Source organism: Haemorhous mexicanus, chromosome 14, assembly GCF_027477595.1.
Source record: "Haemorhous mexicanus isolate bHaeMex1 chromosome 14, bHaeMex1.pri, whole genome shotgun sequence".
Lineage (NCBI taxonomy): Eukaryota > Metazoa > Chordata > Aves > Passeriformes > Fringillidae > Haemorhous > Haemorhous mexicanus.
This window is the reverse complement of record NC_082354.1, coordinates 2,790,133-2,803,855: the sequence shown is the minus strand read 5'-3', so window position 1 is coordinate 2,803,855 and position 13,723 is coordinate 2,790,133. Positions and strand designations below refer to the sequence as shown.

The 13,723-nt window shown below is 47.8% G+C and overlaps 1 protein-coding gene across 2 annotated transcripts in view; it reads right to left on the bottom strand.

The window, feature by feature from the left end:
* LOC132333958 (vascular endothelial growth factor receptor kdr-like) overlaps window positions 1–13,723 on the bottom strand; it is a 126,241-nt gene that overhangs the window by 73,856 nt on the left and 38,662 nt on the right. For both annotated transcript variants that reach the window (XM_059859565.1, XM_059859566.1), the window contains exon 4: window positions 4,055–4,182. In XM_059859565.1, the coding sequence (XP_059715548.1) occupies window positions 4,055–4,182 (128 nt within the window). The remainder of the gene's footprint in view (window positions 1–4,054; window positions 4,183–13,723) is intronic.

Genomic DNA, 13,723 nt, shown 5'->3' with positions numbered 1-13,723 from the left:
GACTCATTTACCTCATCCCTTCTTTGGAAATCCTTATGCCCATCTTATATGAATTTTGTGAGGTGATCTTTTTGCAGGTGTTTCCTCCCAGTGCCACATGGAGCTACCACACATTTTCCTCATTGTACTTTAAAAACATGTGTGAAGTTAGACTCTCCCAAAATCAGAATTATTCACTAACTCACCTGACTGTGCCTATCTATGAGCTCTGGTCTGTGGGCACTCCCTGGATTCTCTCTATCCCACAGAAGGGGGGGAGACACTCTCAGAGCACCCCAAGGATTGCCATGGAAGCAGCCTGGGTGACTTAGGAGTGTAAATCACAGAAATAAAGGGATTAAAGCACTTTTGGGTCTAAATTCATAAATACTTGTAATGTTGTGAGATTCTTGAAAAAACCACTCAATTCTGCTTATGAGGAAGAAGTGAGAATAGAAAAGGCAAATGTGGAAAATAAACTAGAGTGAAAATTCATTCAATGAGAATGAACCCTCCTCTGTCTGCCCTTGGACAATACCAGTGTTGAGCAGCTTGGCTTTTGTTGGGGGGAATAATCAGTTTATTGTTATTATTAACACACAGGGAAATCCTCTATTTGCTAGAGGGAATGCAATTTACTTTCCAAAAATTTTGAAAATCCTGGATTATAATGTACAAAAGAACTACGTGAAATTAGAAGAGCTCCCTGAAATGCCCAGGGAGTTTCAGGGGTTTGCAGGTGGGGGAATGGAAGCACAGGTAGCTCTGGCTTTCCCAGCAGGACACGGGGAGGCTCTTTAGGACTGAGGATGCCCTTTGGGAGTGTTGAGATCACTTCTGCCCCAAAAATGAAAAGTTTGGGCAAACCTCAGTGTGCCTGCAGTTACCTCATGGTAATTAACTTTATTTGCTTCTCCCTCCACCTCCTCATATCCTGGCTGCTCAAAGGTGAGGCAAGGGGAGGTTTCCCTTTCCAGAGAGACCCTGCTTCAGCTTTGGGAGCGAATCAAGGGACTGAAAGAAGGAATTCACCCCTGATGGAACAGTTTTGCTCCTATTCCTGTTGAGGGCAGCTCCTCTTTGTCTCCCAGCAGTCAGGACTCTGGTTTGGCAGGGCAGCTTAAATTGGACTTAGTTTAAACAATCCTCCTGTTTGACACAGCTTGCAGCTTGGGGCTCTGGACATACAAGTGACCAGGCTGGCCTTGGTTTGGGTCAATTGTTACAATTCCAGCATGGACCAAACCCAAAGGAATTCTGGCTGAGGAACTGGTGATACTGCACAGGGAAGGGGGGACAGCCAGACAGTCGCTGTCTTTTGGAGCAGCATTTGTTCTGACAGCAGTAGGAAACAAGGGTCTCTTGTAAATGCTTTTGAAATAATCAAGCTGTGGCATCTCTGTATAGAACCATGAGGAAAAATAGAAAACATTACAGAAAGAGATCTGAAACCTGAGGCATAATCATGCTTGAGCACTCGTGAAGGTCAAAGCTGGAAGTGGCAAATGCACACTGAACCAGATCAGTGACTAAACAGATCTGACATGACTGAAAAAGCTTTTTTTGCCCCAAATTAAAATCACATTAAGCAAAATTAAAAGCCTGAACTGTGTGTCTTAAGCATGAGTTTGTTAATAACAAAGATGATATATTGAGATAGCTGGGATCTGCTAAAGTATAAGCAAGAGATACCTTTCTCTGAGCATGTTTAAAGAGAGTACAATGATTTAAAAGTATAATGGTAACATAAGGAACTTAATTTGCGGTGGCAAAGAGTCCATTTTCCACAAGAATAATAAAACGTGATAAAGCTGAACTTCAGGGTTTGGCAGCTCTGCTCCCCAATGCCTGGGGGAATGGGGAAGGAAAAATAACCCTACTCAGGAGGCCCTTTTCAACAGCAGACACAGATTAAACATCTTCATAAAATATTCACAAATACCTATTTAAACAATCAAACAAAAAAGCGTCAGTGCTGCTCGAAGGAAATCACAGTGGCTTTCCTCCCTTTGAAGTGTTGTCCTCCCTCTCCAGTTGTCTCCTGGAGATTAAATTTGGAAGGAGAGGATGTTCTAAATTTGTCTGATGGCCTGGCTCACCTCTCCTCCCCCTTGCTCACCTCCGCCCCTGTCCTGCCCTGCTTCCTCCCGGCGCGGGAGCCGCCACCCCGGCGCTGTGGTGCTGCCTTAGGACTGCAGCTTTTGTCTTCTTCAAACCCTGCACTGCATCAGTTACAACTCTAAACTCCATCCAGAGTGTTAGTTAACTGTCTTCACATTTTGGTCAGACAAAGCAGTTCCTCTAGGCCTGAGATTCAGACACTCTACTGCCTCAGACCCCAAAAATATCAACAGAAGTGAATTGGGGGGGAGCAAACTGGGGGAATACGACTTCACTGCCTGAAGCTGGAATTGGAGGATTAACCCCTGATTTGTAAATGGACCAAACTTGTAATTGTCTGAAAAACTCGCGACCATCGTCCATCCTGGGTGTGTCCTTGGTGGCCTCTGACTGCCCAAGGTGAATCTATTGAAGGCCTTTAATAAATACCCACTTTGCTCTCTTAATCTTGTCCAGCCTCTGCTCTAGTCAGCCACTGAAGGCATCAGTGGGATTCCCTGCCAGGGCCAAGCCAGTGGTGCCATCCACAGCTGGATCCTGGAGCTTCCCAGGTGCCACATCCCAGCAGCTCCCAGCTCCTCTGGGAGCTGTGCCCAGCCTCTGCCTCCCTGTCCTGAGCCCCAGCTGCTCAGCCTTGGAGGGGGAAATCTTCTGGGGACAGCTTTATGTGGGAGAGATTTCGGTGGAGATTTCATTCCAGCAGCCAGGCTGCAGTTTGTGTTTGGAGAAATGACTGGGAATTGAGCTGGGAAGCAGGAAGAGCAGGGCTGCCCATCAATAATAAACGGGGAAATGGGAATTCCAAGGCCACCCTGATGCTGCCAGGGTTTGCAGCACTGCTCCAGCCGTGAATTTGTTGGAGCAGGCTCAAATCAGAGAGGGATGTTTCATTTTTATAGCCAAGGAGGAAGGTGGTAAAACGTATCCAGCCTAAAACAATAACTGGAGAGGAGCCTCTTTCCCCACTTTTTTAATCCCTGCTGGTGAAATTTAAAATTAGAGATCTCCAAAGCAACAAGACTCCTGCTGTCCCTCTGCACCTCTACTGGGAACATGCCATGGGTCCCAGCAGGAGCTGGAGCCCTGTCCCAGTCCCCTGTGATTCCATGTGCTGCCTCCCAGGAGAAGGGGACATCTGAGGCATGGAACTGCCACGAGGAGCAGAGATGCTTAGACCCCTCTCTGCCATATCCAGAACAGCCTCATCTCTCATAGTCCCTCCAGAACAGGCTGGAAATGGGCACAGGATTCTGTTCCCTTCAGGATTTCCTGAGCTGTCAGACTGGCAGAGGAAGGGAAGGGCACAGAATTCCTGATGTAAAATGCAAGATTGGAGCCAGGAGACCTCTATCCTGTTCCTCACTCCATGACAGGCTACTTTGGAGTGCAGTTCTGAAGCCTTTAAGTGGGTGACTCCATTGACTGATCAGGGCCCAGACCTTAAATTCCCTTTTTTATTATCCCAAACAGCCTTGGCCTGCACAGACTGTACTGTAACCTTGACATTCAGGTGTAACTGCTGCCAAAAGGATGGATGCTGGAGCCATCTATTCCCAAGGCTGAAACTTGGTTTGAATTGATGAAATGAAGCAAAAATGGGCAATTGTTCTAAGGAGATTCAAGGTATAAAGAGAGAACCTTTCGGAGAGAGCCAGGTGTCATGCAAAGAATTTTGAAGGAAAATAGTGCTTTGTCATCTACCTCTGCCAATTTATGGAGGAACACCAAGCCACAACATAAAAACAAATGTGCTAAACTCAGCCTAATCCCCAAAAAATCCTTTTACCCAGTTCAACAGTAACACACTGCAAGAACGGGTTCACGTTTCTGGATTTTCAGGGTCTTTGCTATTTTTCATGGAATTTACTCAGCTTTATACACCTAAATTTTTGTTTCTCCCCACTTTATTGGCAGCCCAGACCTTGAACTGAGCTTCTCTGAAGCCACCTCTTACCTGGATGAGCTTGGGTCTGATGTCTGGCGAGGTGACCCTGCAAGGGATCACCACTGTTTTCTTATCATCCGTGATGTAGATGATGTCGGGGTGTTCTGGGTGCATCTCCACAAATGGATTCCTGTAGTCTGCAGGGAAGAGAACATGGATTTGGAAGACTGCTCAGTCACTGGAAGGGCACAGCAGTGTGAGCACTGAGCTGCCCAGAAAGGCTTCCTTGGGGTTAGGACATGCAGTGACATCCTGCCACTGGCACACAGGGGTTAGAGCCAATGACCATTGCATTTAGCCCATGTTTATCCAGAAATTGCCCAGAATGGCACATTTCTGTGCAGACACATGAAAACTGCATGGATGACCAGCTGAGGATGCCAAGGTACTTCTGGGCTTTGGGAGCCCCCCTGTACTTCACCTGGGGATATCAACATGCATTTCTCGACTGATGACAACCTTTGCTTAAGGAATGTCATGGAAATACCCAAGGGTTGTCAGCTGGAATTAACCCGCAGAGAATCAGCTTGGTGCAGAGCTGGAGCTCTTTTGCTCCACAACCCACCCCAGTTTGACTCCCAACCACACCAAGGCAGGGATGGACACAGCAGAGTGGCCATGCTGCCTTTTGTGGGGCTTGGAACATCATTTTAGCCTCGAGAACTGCGAATTTTGTCCTTGGCAGACAAAAGGAACCATGGGCTTCACCAGGAGGAGAGCAAGTGCTGGTTGGAGCTGTGTGTGTGACAGCCCACGTGTGAGGTGGTGATGGTGTTTTACAAAAGGCACTTGGGGCACTGTGTAAGAGGTGTGGGATTCGTGTGCGGACGTGGGACAAGGGGCTGAGCACGAGCACTGGACCCAAGGCAGATAAAGACCCAAAATCTGGCTGATTTCTCTAATTCCTAGTGCGGGTTTTTCATGCCAGCTTTTCTTCCACGCCACTGGTTTATTCTGGCTGTGCTTTGGTGTAAGGGCATTGCAGGAAATGTTATGTGAGAGAGATTAATTAGAATTAAAACATTAGATCCCTAATCTCCCCACATTTAGGAAGTTTCAGATACACATCTGAACTTTCTGGTCAGGCAGGCCCTGGTTCTAATCAAGCCTAGAGCTGAGAAACCTGATCTTTGAACCATAACTTTGTAGTGTGGTCCAAGTCCCAAAACAAATAGGAAATATTTATACTCATTCCAGTGTCTCGTGCACCTTCCCAAAAATGCTAAATTCTCCTGTTGAGTCACATTATGAAAATGTGTTTAGTGTTTATCCCTGCAGCTTAATCCCTCTGCAGTCTTGCTCTCCAGTTGAGCCACACTGGGAGGTATCAAATGTGACAATATTTTTATTCTACTTAAAAGAAGACACTGGATAATTAAAAGAAGATCATTGGGTTATTTGTGATAGGAAAAAGCAGAGAAAGTAGATTTTTGTCTACTGGCAACAAAGTGCTAAAAGGTGTCGGGGGAAATGTAATCACAATTATTTCTTGTCCTGTGGAGAAAAGGAAGTTCAAGGAATGTGCCACGTGACGGGATAGACAAGGGTATAGAATGGATGGAAAAGGGCACAGGATAAAGATACAAGCCAAGAGGAAATTTGCTGGGGAAACAAATTAGCTTCCTGATACCAAACTATTCACAATTCAGGATCAAATTTTGACTAGAAAGATGGAAGCACTGAATTTAAAATTATTTCTGCTAGTATTTTTATAAGGAATTTCAGAATAGCACTGTTTGTTTAAGAAGTAACATAAATCAAAAGAAGGCAGCTAAGCAAATATGAAATAATCCTAAAAGGCAGGAAAATATTGAACTGTGAAATGATTGATGCATCTTAGTCAAAACAGAATAAAATGTCTCAAAAATATTTCCTGTTCAGGAAAAAAATATAATTATTTAACCCATTCTCCACCATCTTTCCAAAACTCCAAGGCTCATCTCTACCAAATTTTCTGACTCACAAGGGACCTGACATTGATCTACCTTTTTCCAGCTGACAACAGGACAGGTATGGTGTTACTGATCCCCCTGATGGGAAGGGAAGCAGGGATTTACAGGGCATGTGACAGAAGCTGTATTTCAGTCCTAACTGATTTTTAATAGCAGCCTGCTCCTGAATTGCCACATGTCCAACCAGGGGCTGCAGATAAACTATCCCAGATAAGCTACAGTCTGAATTGGAAGCCAAACTAGATAAACCATCACTGTTTGAAATCTTGATGGTATCTTAAAATCACTGTGCACTTAGCAGCAGCAAGAGGCAGTTTCTGGGTGATAAAGATTGGGAAAAGGAAAGGATGGCTTCAGCTGTGGTGATTGCTAATCACTCAGGGGTGTTGGGTCTCCTGGGCATCATTCTCACTGTGCTTAAAAAAATAAAAAGAGAAAAACATTTTTTATTTTATGGGTTCCCCTCTTTGCTAAGCCAGTGGGGTGTGACTAGAGCAGATGGCTGTGATTTGTGTTATCTCAGTGATTTGTGTTATCTCACTGCTTTGTCCAGTTTATACCCAAGCCTGGAGAGTTCTCTACTTATGAAAGGGCTTTTCCTTCTCTGTTTCTATCTGCAGTATCAGAGCTCTTAAACAGGTGGGGATACCTGTGGGTGGATACCTGTGGGTGGATACCTGTGGGAGCCACTGGGATTGGCCCAGTTGGTCAGAGCAGGGTGCTAATAAAGCCAAGGTTGTGGTTTTGAGCCCTGTTTGGCCATTCACTTAAGAGCTGGACTCCATAATCCTTGGGGGTCCCTTCCAACCTGGAATATTCTGTGATTTCAGGTCCTGGAGTGGGGGTTCTGCTGTGGCAGCAGCTTGCAGGGCTGCCCTGCTACAGCTTGGACATGAGAGCCCATCCAGGAGGTGAGGGCTCTGCACTTTGGCCATCAGGGGACAGTGACAAGGCCAGGCAGCTGCAGGGGAAGGTCAAGCACCTGGGTCTGTCCCTGAGGCCGGGGAGGCTTTGTTTCCCTCCCTAACTGTGGAACTCTGTGCAGAAGGAAAAAACAATGTCACAGAATCCTAGAATGGTTTGGGTTGGAACCTGAAAGCCCATCCAGTTCCATCCCTGCCATGGGCAGGGACACCTCCCACTATCCCAGCTTGCTCCAAGCTCCATCCAGCCTGGCCTTGGACACTTCCAGGAGTGGAACAGCCTCAAGTATCTCAGTCATCAAGCACTAAAGAGCCACAGGACACAGAGAAGAGCTCAAACCTTGTGTGTCCTGGTCTAGCTACTCCAAACCCTCTCCTAAGCAGGAGCAAGGCCATGCCATTGGGAAGGAGAGGCTTTCCAGCACTTTCCAGGCAGCTGGACTGCTCACTTAGCAGATAAGCAAATATGAAGTGGCTCAGCTTTGGGGCTTAACAGAATGGCAAAGGATAAATTCTGAGCTAATCAACTGCCAGCTGATACCTTTGTTATGGTTTGTGCAGACAAAAAACTAGATCCTTCTTGAAACCCCTCAGTAGTTCAGGCTGATTGTGGCGTGGAAAAATGATCTGCTGGAACATCAGGAGTGTCACTGCCAGCTTTACAACCATGCTCACCACCTCCAGTCGACCAGCAATCAGTTAACTCCTTGTAAAAAAGTCTCTCAGAGACAGAACTTCTTGAAACAAAAGGGACAGGGTCACTTTTCTTTAAAAATGATAACCTCAGCCTGGAGGAAGATTTCCAGTTCCAGGTGGTGTAAATCAATTGCACTCAAGTGTTGCAATCTGGAGAGCTGTGGCATGGGAAATGCAGGTGCTGTCCTCACCACAGTCACCGCACTGAACTCTGAGGGGAAATTCCTCAGCAAAGAAACCCTTTGTGAAAACAGAGTATTTCCCTGTAGCTTGGCACATCTGTTCCTCCCGTGCTGGGAAGGTGAAATGCCCTATGAATCTCACCCAGAAAAAAATACCCAGCAATTCCCAGGGGATAATTAAAAAGAATGATTTACCGCGGGCTGCAAAGCTCGTTACACGTGAAGAAAGACAAGAGCTGAAGCACGGGGGGGACTTATCAGCAGCAGCTCGGAGCTGAGGGAAAGGCCCTTCCATGGTCTCAGACTGCATGTCTGGCTCCCAGGTCAGTGGAAGTTTGCAGGAAGCCCAGGCACGCCAGGGTGTTGCTGTTTCCCCAGCAGGGCTCGGCAGGGAATGCAAACACCCAGCCAAGGAAGCCGCGGCAGCGGGATGGGGCGGGAAGGGCCTCGAGGGCCCGGCCCCGGGGACAGACAGACGGCGGGCACAAAAGCAGCTCTAACGTCAAATGTTTTCCTTCAGGCACTGAAGCCCTTCATGTTGAGATGCTCGTAGTGACCAGGAGGAGATGAATTGCTGCTGGAGATGAGCTTTGGGAAGGTTTTCTAGCTCAGCTGGGCAAGCTCAGCTGTCCCCTCACACCTCCTCAGCCTGGAGCCGATGGGTTTAAACCCCTCAAGGCTGCCCTCAGCAGCTTGTAGATTCAATCTCTCCTACAGCTCTTTATTTCCGTGTTGTGCCTCTGAAACCTCCTCCTGACACACACACAGAGGATTTTATACAGGATTTGGGTTTTTTTCATTCCTGCACCGTGACAGCGATTTGTCTGGTGGTATTTGTCTCACAGCCCGAGCCCGGAGCTGACATCGCTGTCCCCAGCCCGCGAGGATGATGAGCACGACATGGCCTCTGAGGACAGCCATTCACTGCTGCTCATGGCCGTGAAATTCCTCAGCATTCTCATTCTGCCTCTCGCTTTGTTCCAGATAAAGATAATTCCCTCGCCCTCGCCATTTATTTTCTTCACTCAGCCATACCTAAGCTGGGGAGCCTGCACAGAGTTTCACAGGTTCTTTAAGTTCATGTTTTGACATAATCCCCATGAAGTTTGTCTTCATCAAGGTCAGAAAGCATCGAGAGGAGGTTTATAACCTGTTCTTTACAGTAATGGCAGCATTAGCAGTGCGGTGACACTTTGGGCAGAGCATTTTGGAAAGCTTCACAAGAAAACAGCCTGGTCTGCTGAATTCCCCCTGGTGACCCATCAAAGCTGCCTCTAGGTACAGGAGTAACTCCTATAAAGGCACTTGTTTTGAAACTGGATCTTTGAAAATAAAAGACCTTTCAGTTTGGCAGGGCAATGAAAAGAAGTGGTGGTGGAATGTTTAGATTAAACAGAAAGCAGAATATTTTCTCTTTAGGCAAAACAAAAGTGACTGCAAAACCCCCAGAAGCCATTCTGAGTCAACATGAAGCATTCTGTTTTGGTCAAATGAAATGCATTCGTCCCCTGGAGATTACTGTTATGAACACAGGAATATTTGTAGAGAAAAAAATATTACTCTAAAAAGTGTTAACTTCAAAAATTCTAGAAGCAAAATGCTTCTTGGTGCCAAGCAAATAAAGGCAAAATGGAAAGATTTATTTTTAAAAAATCCCGACTAAACACCACAGAAAAAGAAGCCTCCATGCTTTGTCTGGAATAATGTTTCAAGCAGCAGAAGAATTTATAAATTCTGATCTCCACCAGATTTTAGGCAGGTTTGACTTGGTGGAAAATACTCCCCAGCTTTACCTGAAGCCCCGTTAAGAACAGGTCTCCCACTGTGGAGAAGGCTCAGCAATTAGCAGCTACCGAGTGGATAAAAGCCAGGAAGGAAGCAGTGGAGGAAGTGTGTGGGATTCTGGCCTTTGGGCTTTCATTTAGCAATTCTTGATCCATGGGGAGGGATCCTCTGTCCCTGCTGGGCTGTCAGGAGCTGTCACTGCCAGTGCCAGGAGCTGGCACTGCTCACTCATCGCATCCTTCAAGTCTCCTCTGCTTTAAAGTGAGACCCTTCAGGATGTGATTTGAAGACACTGAATGCCTTGATTCAGAGCTAAAAGCAGCTTGCTTTTCCCCTGGATGCAGCCCTCAATCCTCGAGGGTCCTGCCAGAGCGCAGCCTGTGTCCCGTGTGCTCTGACACCGAGCAGGGATGTGCAGCCAACCCTCCCAGCACTGCTGTGGGCAGGGACAGCCACTTTATCTGCAGGGCACACAGCTCAGCAGCTGCCTATCTCAGCTGGCCCAGGTCTGGCACCAAGTCTGCAGCCTCAAAGAAAGAAGAAATGCTGCTCCAGCTCTGTTCCCACTGGTAAAATCTTGGGAAAAACAAGCCAAAGCCCAAAGCTGTCACCCTGGCCCTGCAATTCTGCTTCTCACTTTCTGATTATCTCTGTGAACTGTCAAGAGGATTAAGGAGGCAGGAATCAGCTTCAAAGAACATCAGAAGCAAAATATGATCTCATCTGAGGGGCACTTCCATGCACTTCCAGCCTCTTTAGATATCTCATGGTGGGAAAGGGATGAGGCCAATGGGGCTCCTCATTCCTGGGCTGTGGCTGATGTGAACTCCACCCTGGTGCAGCACTTGGACCACCTCTCCTCACTCTCTTGGACCACACTCTTCACTCCTGCCCTTCCCTGGAGCTGACCAGCAGGGTGAGGCTCCAGCAGGACACGTTGTGCTTGGATGCATCCCCCTTTTCCCTCTGGAATGGCCTCAGCAAGACTCGTGCTTCTGTAAAAATGTCTGTCTTGCTTCAAATTTGATTTTCAGTCCTCGTGCTCTGGACTCCTGGAGGACTGCACTGTGGCTGGTGCCTTCATGGTTCCCACAGGAGCTTTACAAGGAGCCAGAACTCAAATTTCCTGTGAGGGCATCTTCTGGATTTCCTGTGCTCTTGTGAACACCAGTGCTGAGACCCAAAGAGGTGGAAGAAAATCACTCCCTCAGTCCTGTGTTCCTCTCTCACACTACCACTGAGGTGGTGAAACACCAGCAGCTGATGGCTCTGGGTGGGGACACACTGTTCAAATGTTCACTGTTTAACTGTTCACTGTTAAAATGTTTGTGTGTTCAAAGTGAGCCCCCCTGGAAAGAGCAGGAATTGGGGAATCCACCCTGTTCTGCTCAGCCCCTGGTGGCAGCCAGCACGGGGCTCACACACAGCATTTTGTGCCTGTTGCACTCCGAGGAGGTGGGACTGGTGTTTCTGAAGCAGTTATTTGAGAAGCAGCTCTGTCATGGCCATAATTGTTTCAAGAAATAGAATAACAGCCCTGCTTTGCATAAAAGATGAAAGATGTTGCTGGCAAACATTGTGGAGTCTGTCTGGCTACATTGAGGAGGTGTCTGTCTTAGCCCTGCAGCTGTGGCAAAGCAAGTGCCATTGGGGGTGGGCAGGAATCCCAGCTTGGAAACCTGCAGGAACATTTCCAGACACTCTTTGGCAAGATGTGCCCAGCTCCAGTGACCTCAGCACTAAATTCACACAAGGTGGAGGCAGCAGGACTGGGTGGGCTTGTTCCTAGCTCTGATCACTGACTCAGGGGTACAAAATGTGCAGCAGGTCCTTGACTGTGACACAGGGGCTGCTGGGGGAACATGGAGCTGAGGCAGGATTTGAGCCAGGAGCTCTTCCAGCTGACCCCCCCAGGACTCTGACTTTGCTGACACTGACAGTATTTCAAATAGCTGAGAGCTGCAAGTCCTGACTCCTGTCTAGACTGGAGCCTGGGGTAGCCCTTTGGGAAGGTGGAATGAATGTTTGCTTGATTTGTCCTTTTTTTCCTCTTTCTCTAAGCCCTGTTAAATTTTCTATGTGCTGGGAATTATAACTGTGTGTATATGTGAGACAGGAAAGGCAATGGGATGTTGGAAAATGTGGTATGTGGGACCTGGCATGATGGAAAAGATATGGAATAATTGGTGGATGCTGACCTGGTTTTGTCTGGGGTAGAGATAGTTTTTTTCTAGCTGGAACTGTGCTGTGGTTTGGATTCAGTATAAGAATAAAGTGGATAACACAGTGAGGGGACCACTGTCAAGAGAACTGTCTGTATTTTCACACACCTGCCCTGTCCCTTGGCACAGGCATCCCAAAGGCTGCAATAAATGAGGCTATTCCTCACAGGGAGGTGTCCCTGGTCAGGAGGGATGACTGCAGAAGGCAGATGGAAGCAGATGCTGTGTCTGGGTGGCTGTGGCAGCATTTCCTATGGAGCTGCCACTGCAGTGTGGGACCAGACCCTGCCTTTCCCTGCAGAGATTATCCCTCAGAGCTGAGATGGAATTAACTCAGATAAGAACTCTCAACTATTTCCAGTCCTGGGCTACTCTGTATTTCCAACAGGGACATGGGCAACTGGAGAAGGGATTGTCTTCCATTTTAATGATGAACCTTGGAACTTGCAGCTGCATCAGGAGGCAGAAAAGGCCTCAGGAGCAATTAATTCAGGATGAAGCTCCTGAGCTGTGCCTCCCTCAGTGCCCAAGTGCAGCTGAGGGGTGGCAGCTGCCCCTTCTGACCCCAGGGATGAGCAGGGTCACAGCTCCACCACCCCACAGGGAGAGCTGTGAGTGCCAGGTCCTGCCAGAGCTCCCAAAGCCCTCCAGGGAGGCTGGGAAAGCAGGAGCCAGCACAGGAAATAATGGCCAATAGCAGGGCTTCTGACACAGCCATGTTCTCCTCTCGGTGTCAAGCAGCTGGCCAGGAATGAAGGGAAAAATACCATTCCCCTTCCTTTTTTGGCAATAATGGCTTGCAACCTCAGAGGAATCTCCAGCCTTCAGGGGCTGGCTCCACATTTTCTGCCTCCACCTGTCTCAGCCTCACTAACACCCCGCTGAGCACTTGCTCTCTCCACAAAACATCCACATAGATGAGCTTTGGGCTTCACCCCTGTCTGGCACTGCCAGGGATCTGTGAATTCCCTCACTTGGAGACAGCTGATGGGTTTCTCAGTGCTGCCCAGACACTGCCACAGCAATTTCCTTCAAAAGGCACCTTTAGATATTGAAGAAAGCCACAGGTGTGCTCTGAACTCCTTGTTTCAGTCCAGAGCAGTTTGCTGGTCCCCAAGACAGCCTGCTGGCTTCCAACAAATATCCACAGGAACTGAATGGCAGGAAGAGCATGCCCTGAGGACAGATCCATGCTGAGGTATAAATAGCTCCATTTCATGGGGCCAAGCAGCTTCCTCAGCCTGGCAGGGCAGATCCCAGCAGGAACCTGCAGCTCCTGGACTGAGCTGCTGGGACAGAGCCCTCTTTGGGGTGCACAGGACAAGCCAGAGGATTTTCCACCCACTTTTCCTTCCATGGCTTTTCAAGCACAGGAGTGTGAGTAAGAGCTTTTAGAGCAGGGAGGACGTGGGACACAATTAAAGTGCACCTGAGAGGGTGATTTTGTGCTGTTTGTCAGGAGAACCTTGGCAAGCAGGAGGACATCCTGCCTTTTTTTTTAGATCAGCTCTGTTCCAAGAGCATCCCTGGCGAGGCATTTCATAACTTGGGATATTTCTTCAGGAAAGTGCTCAGGCAGTCCCAAAAGGTCCACAACGTTTCCTGCACGTGCTCCTGCCACAGAGTAATGAGGGGCTGGGTAGGCAGCCAGGGCACTGAATCTGGACAGAGAATTGAGTTTCCTGGAGTGTGGGACAGGCTGGGTTAACAATGTTGGACCTGGGGCATCTGAGCTGGATGTAATGGGAAAAGGAAACAGCTCAGCACAAGAACCAGGGTGGATAAAGCAACCAGAGCACCAAGAAAAAAACAGAGAAAGGAAATAGAAAGGGAGAAAAAAAATGACTTCAGGAACTAAGAAGTAACGCCAAAAAACCACTTTCCAATTAGAGGAAAACTTGCTGGGAAAGCAGGATAA